General features: G+C 45.8%; 1 protein-coding gene across 1 annotated transcript in view; it reads left to right on the top strand.

The window, feature by feature from the left end:
* The window catches only part of VWA5B1 (von Willebrand factor A domain containing 5B1), a 77,168-nt gene extending 62,744 nt beyond the window's left edge, over window positions 1–14,424 (top strand). Inside the window, exons 19-22 of the mRNA XM_027841327.1 lie at window positions 3,323–3,394; window positions 4,978–5,047; window positions 7,174–7,300; window positions 13,804–14,424. Of these exons, the coding sequence (XP_027697128.1) occupies window positions 3,323–3,394; window positions 4,978–5,047; window positions 7,174–7,300; window positions 13,804–14,424 (890 nt within the window). The remainder of the gene's footprint in view (window positions 1–3,322; window positions 3,395–4,977; window positions 5,048–7,173; window positions 7,301–13,803) is intronic.
* The last annotated feature ends 322 nt before the right edge of the window (window positions 14,425–14,746 follow it).

Genomic DNA, 14,746 nt, shown 5'->3' with positions numbered 1-14,746 from the left:
GAGGTAGATTTAGGAGTAGTCAGATATCTCTGCCTCACTTTCTCTAATCATGGGAGAAATACTTACTCCCACATCCTGCCCCACTCTGCTGGCTGAGTCTCATTCCCAAAGCATATTTCTTTGCAGTATCCTTCCTGTGGTTTTTGGCTTCGCCTGAGTTTAACATCATTAATGTAAGGCCCTGGGGGGACACCTGAGGTTTATAAATTATACAGTGTTTTGTCTGTGGTAATGCCACGCCAGGCAATAATAAGATTTGACATTTAGATATCACCTTCCAAATAACAGCTCAGGGAACATTTCCCAAACACAGATCATAGAATGTTAGGGCTGGGAGGGGCCCTAGTACATAGAATGTCAGAGCTGGGAAGGGCCTTAGAACACAGAATGTCAGAGCTGGGAAGGACCTTAGAACACAGAAAGTCAGAGCCGGGAGGGGTCTTAGAACACAGGATGTCAGAGCTGGGAAGGACCTTAGAACACAGAAAGTCAGAGCTGGGAGGGGCCTTAGAACTCAGGATGTCAGAGCTGGGAAGGACCTTAGAACATAGCAAGTCAGAACTGGGAGGGGACTTAGAACACAAAATGTCAGAATTGGGAGGGCCTTTAGAACACAAAATGTCAGAGCTGAGAAGGAGCTCAGAAAAGAGACCATCAGAATGGGAAGGAACCTTAGAACATGGAATGTTATGTACCTTAGAGATTATCCAACCCAACTCCATCTCACTGTAAAAACCTCAAAGGAAGAGGCAAAGGGGGAAGGGGGATGACATTATATTTAGATGTTTTGAAATCCCTAGGAATACAATCAATATCCTTCATCTCCAGAGAAGCATTGCTTCTAAGTCACCATCACTAGAACATGAGCTTTGAGGTTTTTTGTCTTCAGTAGTGGAAATAAGCAGTACAGTCATCCATGTTCCCTATTGTCCAGAGGTCAGTCAACCGTATTAATTAAGTGTTTACTCTGTGTGCCAGGCACTGAGCTAAATGCTGGGAATACAGATACAAGCACAAAGAGAGACAGTTCCTTGCCCTCAAGGAGCTTACACTCTAATGGGAAAAGACAATCCATAAAATGAAGCTGAAAAGGGGAGCCAAGGGTGGAGAAAGTAGGGGAGTTGAGCCCATCAGGGGCCTAGTAGAGAAAATACCATGAAGATGAGTCAACCAGATTGGGCTGGAGAGAGATGAAGGCATCTGTGTGGCCCGGACTACCTCTTGGAGGAGAATTCAGAAGCAGCTGATACGGTGACTAGGAAGGAATGCGGTATGTGTGTGTGTGTGTGTGAGAGAGAGAGAGAGAGAGAGAGAGAGAGAGAGAGAGAGAGAGAGAGACAAGAGAGAGAGAGACAGGGAGAGAGAGGAAGAGACAGAGAGAAAGGGAGAGAGAGAGAGAGAGAGAGGGAGAGAGAGAGAGAGAGAGAGAGTGGCAGACAGACAGACAGACAGACAGAGAGGCAGAGGAGGCTCTGGGAGGAACCAGCCAATCAGAGGCAGAGGTCACAGGGATGGAGAAGACTTCAGTGTCAGAAGGGCTGCAGTGAGCTTCCAGGGGAAGAGGTTTCTCTGGCGCAGCAGAGAAAGTTCTATGGAGATGAGACCGCAGGACAGCCAGACCATCCCCAGCTACACATCTGCTGCTTCTACACCCATGCATGAGACAGCAGACCAGGCCTGGGGTCTGCTCTATCTCCAGTGAACAAGGATCCCATCACCTAATGCTGACAGGTCCTCGGCACCTTTCACCTGGGCTGAAGCTAGAGCTGCCCCATGGATCTCCGCCTCTTTCATCCATCCTCAGCTGCCCAAGGCACTTTCTTAAAGCGTGATCCAGACCATGTCAAGTCCCCATTCAGCAAACTCTGGTGATTCATTCTCTATCAGCTCTAGGACTGAACCTTCACTCTCTTTTTGGCATTTAAAACCTTTCATAATCTGACCCCAACCTACCTTTTCAGCTTTGATATATGTACATATGTGTGTATATATATACATGTATATATGTATATACATATATGTGTATATGTGTATGTGTATATGTATACATGTGTGTACATATATGTGTATGTGTATATATTTATATTTCTTCCCTTCACCACTCTACTATGCTGTAGAATAATTTATCATTGTCATTATAGTTAACATTTATGTAACTAAGATTTGTAAAATACTTTTAAATACTCTCTCAGTGGATCCTCACAGCAGCCCAAGTAGGTACGTACTATTATCCCCATTTTATAGTTGAGGAACGTGAGGCAAGCAGAGGTTAAGTGACTTGCCCAGCATCACACCGCTGGTGAGTCTGAGGCTAAATTTGAACTCGTCTTCCAGGTCCAGCACTCTCTGCGCTATGGCGCCACCCAGCTGCCTACAATACATTCTCTCCTTACCTCTGCCTCTTAAAATCCCTTGTTTGCTTCACAATTCAACTCAGGCATCATCTTCTATTTGAAACCTTTCGTGATCCCCCTCAGTTACCTATGCCTCAGCTAGGTGGTACCACAGTGGGGAGAGGACTGGGCCTGGGGTCAAGACAACCTGAATTCAAATTTGACTTACTAGCTGCCTGACCCAGGGCATGTCACTTAACCTATGTCTGCCTCAGTTTCCTCAACTATAAAATGGAAATAATAGCACCCACCTCCGAGGTTTGTTATGAAGATCAAATGAGCTAATATTTGTAAAGCACTTAGTGCAGTGCCTGACACATAGTAGGCCCTTAAATGCTTCTTCTGTTCTACTAATTACCTCATATTTATTAGGTATGTGTGCAGAATGTAAGCTCCTTGAGGGTAGGGGTTGTCTTTTTTTTGTATATTTGTATCTCCAGTTTAGTAGACACTTTAAATGTTTGTTGATTGACTAACTGACTTTATAGTTGCTTGTTGACTATTTGATTAAATGGCTCACACAGAGGTGGTAGCTTTGGCCTTGGCCTTGGCCCAGTGAGCCCCAGGAGCTCTAACCTGGGGGATTTTGTGTGTGTAGTGATCTCTTCCATTCTCGCCTACTAAGAGGAGAAGAATAAATATTGTTTGAACTGAATTGGAATAAATGACATGAAGCAGCTGTTGAGTTCAAATTGGAATTAAATTTAATTGAAAGAGGGAGGGGGTGGGGGAGGGGCAGCTAGGTGGCGCACCAGCCCTGGAGTCAGGAGGACCTGAGTTCAAATCCAGTCACAGACACTTACTAGCTGTGTGACCCTGGGAAAGTCACTTAACCCCAATTGCCTCGCAAAAAAAGAAAGTGAGGGAAGAGGGAGGGGTGAACCTGGGAGAGTGAGATGTAGGGGTTCACTGGGCCTTCTCTCTTGCAGATCTGGATGAGAACACTGTGTCTGGCAGCCCACCTCCCAACGTCAGAACTGAGAGAACCAGCCTTCGGGACCGTGAGTGCATGGCCCCCTCCATCTATTTGTCTGCCCTTCCACCATCCTATGGTCCCCTCTGACCAGGTCACAGGGGTGCGCACTTGAGGACCTAGAGGGCCACATGCGGCCTTGAGGCCGCAGGCTCCCCACCCCTGGAGTAGGACCACACTTCCCTTGTCTGGGGTCCAAGTGTGAGACCGGAGTCCAGGGTTTCTTCTGCTCTCCTCCTGCCTCCCCCAGGGGACGGCAGAATGCTTGGGCCACCCTATTTACTCCCGCCATTAAAAAACTTGACTTCTCCTCTCACCCTTTTGCTCTGTGACCTTAGATAAGTCATTGCTTTCTCCGAACCTCATTTTCTGGAAGGCCACCTCATCTGGCAGTCTTAGAGAACTTGGATTTGAACGCTCGCCCTGCCCTTCACTAGCTAAATGTCCTTGGGCGAATCCTCCAACCTCGATGGCCTCAGTTTCCTCATCCGTAAAGTAAAGGAGCTGGGCGACATGATCCCTGTCAGCTCAGAATCTATAGCCCTAACAGTGGCCAATGGCAGAGCCCTGAAGTGCCAGAGGAAGGTGAGGGAGTGGCATGAGGGCCCGGGAGGGCAGGCTCCCAGGTCCGGTGCTTAACATTGGGCCAGAGTGCTTTTTTATAACACAGGGCCTCGGTGGGCAGCTGAGGGCGTCCAGATGGCCTGTGTAAGGGGCAGCGTGTTCTGCTCCGCTGTGGGCAGCTAAAGGCCTCAAAGTTTCCTTTGGACAATGAAAAACCACAGTGTGATTTGGGTCAAAGATTGTAACAAATAGCTTTCCCTCCATCCATCCCTGACCCGGAGGCCTTCAGAGCCCCTGGAGGAAGCAGAGGACAAGGAGGAAAGGTTAAAATGGGACCTTTCCCTCTCCTCAACACTCACCCTGAAAAAGCTGAAGTAAGAATATGGCAAGATTCCAGTATAACAAGGACAGCCCTGTGCTGTACCTGGAAGGCATCTTAATGCTGCTCTCCCATAGGTTCTGCCACCTACTCACAGTGATTAGACAGGTTGCTTTCCCTTCCCGGGCCTCAGTTTACTTATCTGGAAAATGGAAAGAATACCAGCCCTATGGACCCAAGGAGAATTTACTTAGAAAAGGGGCAGGATGTGTGACCTGGGCAGGTCACTTAACCCCAATTGCCTCGCAAAAAAAAAAAAAGAAAGAAAGAAAAAAGAAAAGGGGTGGGAAAATGATGGACAAGTCGGTAGACTTGTTGTTCAGTTGTTTCATCTGTGTCTGACTCTGCTTGATCCTGTTTGGGGTTTTCTTGGCAGAGATACTGGAGTGGTTTGCCATTCCCTTCTTCAGTTCATTTGACAGATGAGGAAACTGAGGCAAACAGGGTGAAGTGACTCGCCCAGGGTCACACAGCTAGTTAGTGTCTGAGGCCAGATTTGAACTCAGGAACATGAGTCTTCCTGACTCCAGGCCGGGCACTCTGTGCACTGTGGCACCCCCTAGCTGCCCAGACGTATTCCTATGGGAACAGGTACAACTGTCTCTGCCCACCCATGCCATAAAGTCTTTCCCAGTTCTAACATGTCAGGATTCTGCATTCTTCCTCAGGTCCTCTGTACAAGTCACTGTTCAATCCTGGCCCCAGCATTAAGGCCTCAGAGACCCTCTTTGGTACCAGGTAAGAGCCCACTGCCTGGCATTCCTGCCGTCCGCTGAGCTGGGGAGGGGCAGAGTTCAGAGCAGTCCGCCTAGTTGAGATAGACGGCCGCCTACTACGCCTGTGAATGAAGGGTCCTGAGGCATCCCTATGCACTTGCCACCACGCCTGGAATTCTACCTTTAGGAATTATTTCTTTGGATTGAGAGTCACCCTCTCTGGACTTCTCTTTTACAATACAAGCCTCCAAATGTACCTTCTTACTTCCCTTGAAGAGGGGGGGACTCTGTGTCCAATACACTATCAGATCTAATAGATGCAACAGTGGAGGTGGGGGGAGTATCCATTTTTCTGTGTAACAGGGAAGAATCACTGGGGAGGGGGAGAGGGAGGAAGGGAAGAAGAGAGGGGTCTTATATCTGAGAATAACTGAGATTAAAACCCAGAGTCATCAATAAAGCATTCTTTTTAAAAAAGGAAGAAAAAGAAGCAATAAATTCTTGGTTGAAAGAATGAATATAATGCAATCCTCTACCCTCTTGGAGACTGAGCTCACTGGGTCCCTACTAGCTGCATATGGATGAGTTTTTCAGACCCTTTCTTTCTGACAGGAGGAGCTAAGCAAGTGGAACATGGGGATTCTGGGGATGGAGATGGGGTTGCAGAGGGGAAGGGGGGACAAACTTGGTCCCTTTCTATCTCCTGTCATTGGCCAGGCCCACGGCCTAATCCTGCTAGGAGCAGTTTGCTGCAGGATGGACAGGGGGTTCAGGCGGGGCTCTCTCTAAGACAAGGATCACCCAGGACAGGAGGTTGGGTCTGGGGTTTCACCATCAGCATGTGAAAAGGAAAAGAAGGTCTTTGATGCTTATTCAAAAGGCTTTAGTTTTCAGATATTCACTCTGTCCTCTCAGACCCATCCCTTCCCTCCTCTAGGATTCATTTTCTTTAAAAAGTGAAGATTAAGCCATCACCAATATTCTGTATCTGAAGAACCTCTCAGTTCTGACATCCTGTGTTCCAAGGCCCTTCCCAGCTCTGACATCCTTTGTTCTAAGCCCCCCCCCTTCTGATATCCTGTGTCCTAAGGCACCTCAAGGCTTTGATGTAATGTATTCTAAGGGCCTTCCCAGTTTTGATATAATGTGTTCTAAGGGCCTTCCCAGCCTTGACATTCTGTGTTCTAAGGCCCTTTCTAGCTTTGATATAATGTGTTCTGAAGTCCCTCCCAGCTCTAACATTCTGTCTTCTAAGGGCTCTCCCAGCTTTGATATAATGTGTTCTAAGGGCTCTCCCAGTGCTAACACTCTCTGTTCTAAGCTTCTTTCTAACACTGATGTTCTCTGTTCTAAGGGTCCTCCTAGCTCTGACATTCTCTGTTCTGGGGCCTTCTTATCTCTGTAAGTCTCTGTTCTAAAGTTTCTCCCAGCTCTGCCATTGTCTGTTCTAAGGACTCTCCTAGTTCTGACATTCTGTGTTCTAAGGGCCCTCCCAACTCTTATATTCTGTGTTCTAAGAACCTCCCCAGCTCTGACTTTCTCTGTTCTAAGGCTCTTCCCAGTTCTGACATTCTAAGCCCTAAGGTCCCTCCCAGCTCTGACATTCCCTGTTCTAAAGTCCCTCCCAGGTCTGACCTTCTATGTTCTAAGGCCCTTCCCAACTCTAACATTCTGTGTACTAAGAACCTTCCCAGTTCTGACATTACATGTACTGAGGCCCTTTTTAGCTCTGACCTTCTGCGTTCCAAGGTTATCTCCCAGTTCTGACATTCTGTGTTCCAAGGTCCCTTCCTAGCTCTAACGTTTCATATTCTAAGGTCTTTCCAACTCTAACATTCTGAGCCCTCTATTGATACCTTGTCCCTAACTCAGAAATAACAGGGAGGGGGAGGGAGGGGTGTTGAGGATTGCCTTGGATCAGAGGCCAGAGGTTGGAAAGGAGCAGTGGCTGGGGAGCGGAGAGGGATGGAGATAGCAGGGCAACATGGTGGGTTGGGAACGATAGGGCCTGGCCTCCTCGTAAGTGGCTTCTGGGAGAGTCAGGGAGGCCCAGGGGAGGTTCTTGGAACATGGGGATGGGGGTAAAGGCCTGCAGGAGGGAGAGCTAGCCATACCAACCTTGCCCCTTGCCCTGGTGTGTTTGCACAGGCTAAACCTGAATAAGAACAGATTCTTGATGCGAGCAGCCAAGGGGTTAGCGTCCAAGCCCCCGGCACCAACCTCCCAGCTGCAGGAGTTTCCCCTTGATACTGAGAACATGGATTATTTACCTGTGGTGAGTTCCCTGACACATGTGCATGTTACTACCTGTCCCCAGACGCCGGGGTGTATCTGAAGGGTGGCGGGGGAGAGGCATCACTGGACAAGGGCATTGCCCAGGCTTGACTGAAAATCATCAATGATTCCTTCCCCCACCCCTCCAAAAAATGAAACTCTTGCAGCAGCGTGGGATGGAAAGATCTGCACTTCAGAACCTTGAGAAACCTGAGTTCAAATTCCAGCTCTGATACTTCCAACCTAAGTGACCTTGAACAGGTTACTTCCCCTCTAGGGTGCCTCAGTTTCTTCATCTGTAAAATGGGTTGGATTAGAAGATCTGTAAAGCCTCTTCCAGCCCTAAGGTCTCTTCCATATCCCAATCAACACTAAACAATTCAGAAATCATAGAATAGTAAATAATTAGTATAGAATAGGTAGAGTGTAGCCAGTCTAGAATTAAGTGCTAAAAACTCTATTTGGAGTGAAAAGGGTGCTAGATTTGGTAGGAGAGTACCCCAGCTCCATCACCCACTCCCTGGGTGCTTAGGGCAAATCACTCTCCTTTCTCTTATCTGTAAAATGAGGGGGTTGAGATGATCTTAGGTCCTTTCCAGATCTAACTCCATCTCCCCATGATCCCTTTCAGCACTGGATCTATGACCTTAACTTCCTTTTGCTACCCAAACCATGGACCTGAGCTGCCCACAAGGAACACAGTTGACTGGTTTGAGCGCCCACTTCTCTGTTTGCTTCTGTTTATCCTCTGATATATCATCCTGTGAAAGGACTTTAGAAAGTATAAAGCCCCAATATCTGATATTGTCATCAACAAAACACTGACATGCCCCAAAGGAGAAGGAGAAAGGACACATCATTTCTTCAGTTTATAACTACATCTCCTGTCTCTCCATTCAGGGAGACTTCTCTTCCCTCCCCTCCTCTCTTCTGCCCTCCTCCTTGCACAACTTCCTCTCTCATCCACTTATCTCTCCCATTTCCTTCCTTCCTCATCACTTCACTTCTATCCCAGCTCTTCCTTTCTTCCCCTTCTCTTCCATCTTCTCCCTTTCTCTCCTCTTCACCTTTTTCATCCCTCCAAAGCCAACCCTGTCCCCACTTCTCCCAGTTAGCAGGGCTGCCTCTTCCTTCCCACATCAGCCAGACCTCCACCAGCACAGCAGCCAGTTTGAAAAAAGATTGGTCTCCCAAGATTGACAAATGCCTCTGTAGTTCAGTGGTTCTCCGAATATTATCTAGGAGCCTCTAGACATCTAAAGGCTGGCTCCAAAGGCAGTAGGGAAGGGAAGGAGTGGAAAGGAAGAGACAGTAAGTGCTGATTTCTGGGCAAATCAACTGCCAGAGAGAAGGAACATTGAAAAGTTGCTGAGTGTGCAAAAAGGATGACCAGGCACTAAGTGAACAGAATTATCTTCCCTTGTCCCACTTACTCAGTGTGGTTCAACGGAAAGAGTATTAAAGTAGACTTTAGGAGACCTGGGTTCTAATCTTTGCCAACCACTTTTTGTGTGACCTTGGACAAGTCATTTATGTCTCTGAACCTCATTTTACTCATTTCTAAAATGAACAGATTGAACTCTTTGATTTCCAAGTTCCCTTTCAACTCTTCTAGTTTGCACATTCTATGTTCTATGGTCCCTCCTTAGTGCCAACTTTCTACATTCTAATATTACATATTCTAAGATCCCTCACACCTCTGATTTTATGCTTCCTAACATTGCAAGTTCTAAGGTCCACTAAGAAGTCCACAGATGTCTTTCAGATAAACCACCTCCTTCATCCTGTTACTTATGAAGTTCTGAGCCCACGTTATTCCAATTAACTTTTTAAAAGTTTATCTCAATTACATTTCATCATCTTAGATTCAATCCAAAATTCTGGCCTGTTGAGATCATTCTAGATCTTGACTCAGGTTTCCAACACCTTTATCAGTTATGTGTTACCTTTGAATTTAATAAGCATGGCATTTATGCCTTTATCCTAGTCATTGATTAAAAAAATATATTCAGCAGCACAGGGCCCAGAACACTCCACTGGAGACCTTCTTCCCTGTTGGTATTGAACCATTAATGATGACTCTTTGGGTCTGATCATTCAACCAGTGCTGAAACTGTACTATCCTCGAGCCCATGTCTCTCTATCTTTTCTACAAGAAAAGTATGAAAAATTTTGTCCAATGTTTTGTTAAAATCTAGACAATCTCAACTCTTCCCCTGATCTACCAGTCTACTAACTAAGTCAACAAAGGAAATTAAGCTGGTCTGGCCTGGCTTATTCTCAATGAAGCCATGCCAGCTCTGTGATCACTGTGGGCATTTCCAGATGTGCTCTAACCATCCTTTTAATAAAACATTTAAAAATCTTGCCAAAAAGTGAACCAAAAATCCCTGGTCTGTCATTGGCAAATTCTATTCTCTTCCTTTTAAAAAAAAATCAGGATATTTGCCACCCTCCAACCGTTTGGTGATCATTCCACTCTCCATGATATTTCAGAGATCACCAACCATGAATCTTATTTGCTGGGTCTTTCAGTATCCAAAGATGCAATCTGAGCTAGTGACTTGAATTCATCAAGGGAAAATAGGTGATCTTTTACTATCTATCCCTCTATCTTCCTTGGCTATCAACTACCTGTTAGAGATTTTTGTTCTGCCCTTTACAATCCGCAGATCCTTGGCCAAGAAATAAGAGTTGAATAGTCTTGTTGTCCCAAGCATCCAATATCATCATCTCATCCAACCAAAGCAGCAGTCTTCCCCTTTCTTCGATTTATTTTACCCAACATAGCTTTAAAAAAAGAACCCTCCTTCCTTTTATTGTTCTTAGCTTTCCTCACCAACCTCAGTTCATTCTGAGCCTTAGCATCCCTAATACTATACTTATAGGACTAGGCCATGCTTTCATATCCATACTCTCTTACCTACGTTCACTTCCATAGATGTCTTTTAAAAATATAAATTGTCTGATGCACATACATTGATCTTTTTACACAATTCCTTCTTTTCTCTTCTTCAAATGATAAAGCCTATGCCTCAAGTGTCTTTATAGGAATTCACCAGGAATACCTAGGAAGGTAACACTGAAATCTGGAGAAATAAAACCCATGACCAAGATATGTCTCTGGAAGAGGCTGGACCTTAACTGAAAGAAACAGAATAGGCAAAAGTCGGGGTGAGGATAGGTAAGAGAGAAGAAGTAGCATTGAATACTATTTTGAAGATAAGCTCATATAAAGAAATCTTGAAAGCAGAGAAACAGAATGGTGGAGAGAGCTTGGATTAATAAGATCAGAGACAGAAACAAAATCAATGTTGTCATTGAAGCATACTACAGACCACTTAGCCAGAAAGAGGAAATGGATGAGGAGTTTAGGGCAAAGATCAGAAGCCTGGAACAGCAGCTTGATTTAGGGGAGAACAAGGGATATTATTGTGCAGACATCTGCTAGAGCTCTTTCCTTGTCCAAAGCAGAGAGCTAATAATATCTTGACTTGCCTAGACTATCATTTCATCCTTCAAAAAGTGATTGTTGTGTCCAAAGTTGGGGTTTTCTTGGCAAAGATATTGGAGTGGTTTGCCATTTCTTTCTCCAGCTCATTTTACAGATGAGGAAACTGAGACCAACAGGGTTAAGTGACTTGCCCAGGGTCATATAGCTAGTAAGTGTGTGAGGCCAGATTTGAACTCAAGAAGATGGGTTTTTCTCACTCCAGGCCTGGTGCTCTATCCACTGCCCCATCTAGCTGTCCCTTCAAAAAGTAAAGAAGCCAACAAGTAGAAATTCTATTCTTGATCAGATCTCACTAACAAAGAAGAATTGGTTGCTGAGGACAGAAATGATGGGAATTTTCAGGAAAATCAATTATTCCATACTAGAATTTATGATAGAGGAGAAGAAAGCCAGGAAGAGTTTAACATGTACCCCAGATTTAGGCTGACCAAATTCCAAAGGTTTCAGAGAAAAGATAGGTAGGGCCTTAAGACCTAAAATTCAACCAGAGAAGTCATCCCAGACAGGATGGGAAGTTCTGAAGAACTAAAATCTGAAGACACAAAGGGAAAGCATTCTAAGGAGGAAGAGAAGGCCTGGAGAACAGCTAGACCTGGGAGAATGGAGTGTCACGCCACTGGCCTTCTGAGAATGGGTGGTGAGGAGACTTGGAAAGGTTGGGAGAGGTCAGATTATGAAAGACTTTGAAAGCCAACAGAGGATCTTAGATTTGATCCCAGAAATAATGGGGAACCACTGGATTTATTGAATTGGGCAGTACCATGATCATACCCGGGCTTAAAGAATATCGGTTTGACTACTGAGTGGAGGATGGACTAGCTATTTTAATAGTCCATCTGACAAGGGACTGAACCAGAATAATGACAGGGATGGAAGAGTGATGGAAGAGGGAAGGGAACATATTCTAGAGACGTCACACAGGTAAAATTCATAGGCTCTGGCAAGAGACTGGATATGGGAGAGGGGATATGTGAGAGAGAGAGTGAGAATTTTAGGGTAACACCTAGATTTTGAGCCTTGGTGATTGGCAGGATAATGGTACTCTTAACAGCAATAGAGAAGTTAGACAAGGGAAGGGTTTGAAGGAGAAGACAATGAGTTCTGGACATATTGAGTTTTAGATTTCTATAAGACATTCAGTTGGGAATTTCCAATAGATAGTTGGAGTCTGTAAGACATTCAGTTGGGGATTTCCAATAGATAGTTGGAGTCTGTAAGACACTGAGCTGGAGATTTGCAATAGATAGTCGGAGATGTGAGACTTGAGCTCAGAAAAGAGTTTAGGGCTGGACAAATAAAACTGAGAATCAACATAGACATGCTAGTCAGATCCATAGGAGTTGATGAAATCACCAAGTGAAAGAGTATAGAGAAAGAAGAGAAGAGGGCCCACAGCAGAGCCACAGTTAGTGGACATGATCTGGGTAAAGACAAAGTAAAGAATAATGAAACTGAATGGTCATGCAGGTAGACAGAAAACCAGGAGAGAGGAATATCATGGAAACCTAGAGAAAAGAGAGAGAGAGGAGAAGAGACTGATCAATAGTATTGACAGCTACAGAGAGAACAGGAAGAAAAAGGAATGAGGAAAGGTCATTAGATTTGGTCATTAAAAATCATTGGTGACTTTGAAGGCAAATGCTTCAGTTGGATGATGAGGTCAGAAGACAGACTACAGAGAGTTAAGAGAGTGAGAGGAAAGGGGGAGGGTCACCTGTTGTAGGCAGCCTTCTCTACGAGGCAGGAAAGGGAGGAGAGAAAATAAATTTTGGCTATCCAGAATAGACAGATCAAGTGAGGGTGTTTTGAGGATGGGTGAGATATGGGCATGTTTTTAACAGTAAAGAAGCAGTCAGTATACAGGGAGAAATTACAGATTGATGAGAGAATAGGGATGATAGAGGGAGCATTCTTCTAGAGAGGACAGGATGGAGTAGGACCTCTTGTGTATATAGAAGGGTTTGCCTTGGCCAGGAAAAATGCCACTTCTTCATGTAAAATGGGTGAAGAAGAAATAGTAGCAGAAGGGCATCTGAGTGATGAGAGATGAGGAGGAGGAGAGAAGAAAGGGGACTCTTTGTTAATGGCCTCAAATATTTTTAGTGACAAATTAGCCAAAATCCTCAGCTAAGAGAGTTGGGGGAGGGAGAGCTATGGGAGGCTTAAGGAGGAATAAAAAGGTTTGGAAGAACCACAGTGGCTAACAGGATAGTAAGTTAATTAGGGAGGCCTTGCTGCAGTGAAGGCCCAATTGCAATTATGCAACATAAATTTGTAGTGGACTCAACGATTGTGTGATTTCCTCCATCTTTGTTTAGTGGCATACAAGCGGGAGCATGGGGGGATGGTGGAAGTAATCCAAGGCTAGGGTTGGGCAGGACAAGACCTTTGATAGGACACAGAGTCAAGGGGTCAAACCCAGGTGCTGAACACTTCAGGACGTACGTTAGCTGTGCAAACCTAGGCCTGTCTCATTTTCCTAATGTGTAACATGAAGGATTGGATTTGATGGCCCTGAAGGTCCCATCCATCCCTCAATCTAGAACCCTATGAATAAACACTCTTTTACCTCTGCCTTTTAGAATCTTTAGCTTCCTTCACGTCAGATGCCTCCTCCTACAGGAAGCCTGTCCTGATTCCCTCCAGTTGTTAGTACCACTCCCCTGCCCCTTTTTCTCATATTTACTTGTCCACAAAGATGTTGTTTTCCCCAATAGAATATAAGCTCCTTGAGGGCAAAGATAGGGGCTTTTTGTTTGTTTTCTGTCTTTGTGTTCCTAGAATCTAGCACTGTGCTGAGCACTTGATAACTGCTGAATCTAATTTAATTGAGATTTGGAAAGACTTGTCCAGGGTCACACAGATGGTAAATGTCTAAGCCAGGTCTCCCTGACTCCAAGTCCAGCTTACTTTTCACAGTGGGATGCTGCTTTCATAAACTTTATAAACGTATGACTTCTAAGCCCTTCTCTTTCTCTTTGGCCTCCCAGGTCTCTCTACAGATGGCCTCAGGTGCCTTCCTGCTCAGCCAGGCCTTCTGCAGGGCCACAGGCATCCCCATGGAAAAGCTCAAGTGGACCTCACCATTCACCTGCCACCGTGTGACACTAACCCCCTGCTCCCACAGTTCCTCCCAAAACCAAGACACCCTGCCCCTGGAGCCCAACAGTCCAGGCCTCCAGAGGCCCAGTGGCGCCTTCCAGATTTCGGCCCAGAACCAGCGCATCTCAAACAGCTCAAAGACCTTCTGCCGAATACCCCGTGCTGAGTCCATCCTGCCCACAGCCAAAAACTCCCCGAGCCACTCTCCTGAGCTGTCCCACGGGGCTGATAGCAAGCTGGCCCTGGAGATCGATGGACCCGAACAAGCTGGCAAGGTGTGGGCCACAGCGGTGGCCTTGGGGTGGCTGGAAAACAGCTCAGCCTCCTACTTTGTGGAGTGGGAATTGGTGGCAGCTAAAGCCAGCTCCTGGCTGGAAGACCAGGAAGTCCCTGAGGGCCGCACCCTAGCCTCTGTGAAGACTGCCGCCCAGCAGCTCTTTGTCCTGCTTCGGCACTGGGACGAAAACCTTGAGTTCAACCTGCTTTGCTACAACCCCAATAGCGTGTAGGATTTTTGGAGGGGTGGGAAATTTGGGATGGGGGAGGGTAAAGGAGCAATGGGGGCTTGGGAAAAACCCTTGAGGCTGTAGCCAATATATTTGAAAAAAAAAATCATTAAGAGGACTGAACTGGAAGTCAGAAGGCCTGGGTTCTAGTCCTGGCTCAGCCACTAACTTACCTTAGACAAGTCCCTTTCCCTCTCTGGGTCTCAGTTTCCTCCTCTGTAAAATGGGGGAGATTGGATTCTCTGAGGTCTGATCTCTTACAGGTCTAAGGTCTTGATGATCTCCTAAGATCCGGTATCTTCAGGGTCAGATATTCTAGTAGGTA

The sequence above is a fragment of the Vombatus ursinus genome, unplaced genomic scaffold, assembly GCF_900497805.2.
Source record: "Vombatus ursinus unplaced genomic scaffold, bare-nosed wombat genome assembly UNPS02014859.1, whole genome shotgun sequence".
NCBI classification, from domain to species: Eukaryota; Metazoa; Chordata; class Mammalia; order Diprotodontia; family Vombatidae; genus Vombatus; species Vombatus ursinus.
Note: the sequence above shows the minus strand (reverse complement) of the source record. Positions and strands in the feature narration are given on the sequence as shown.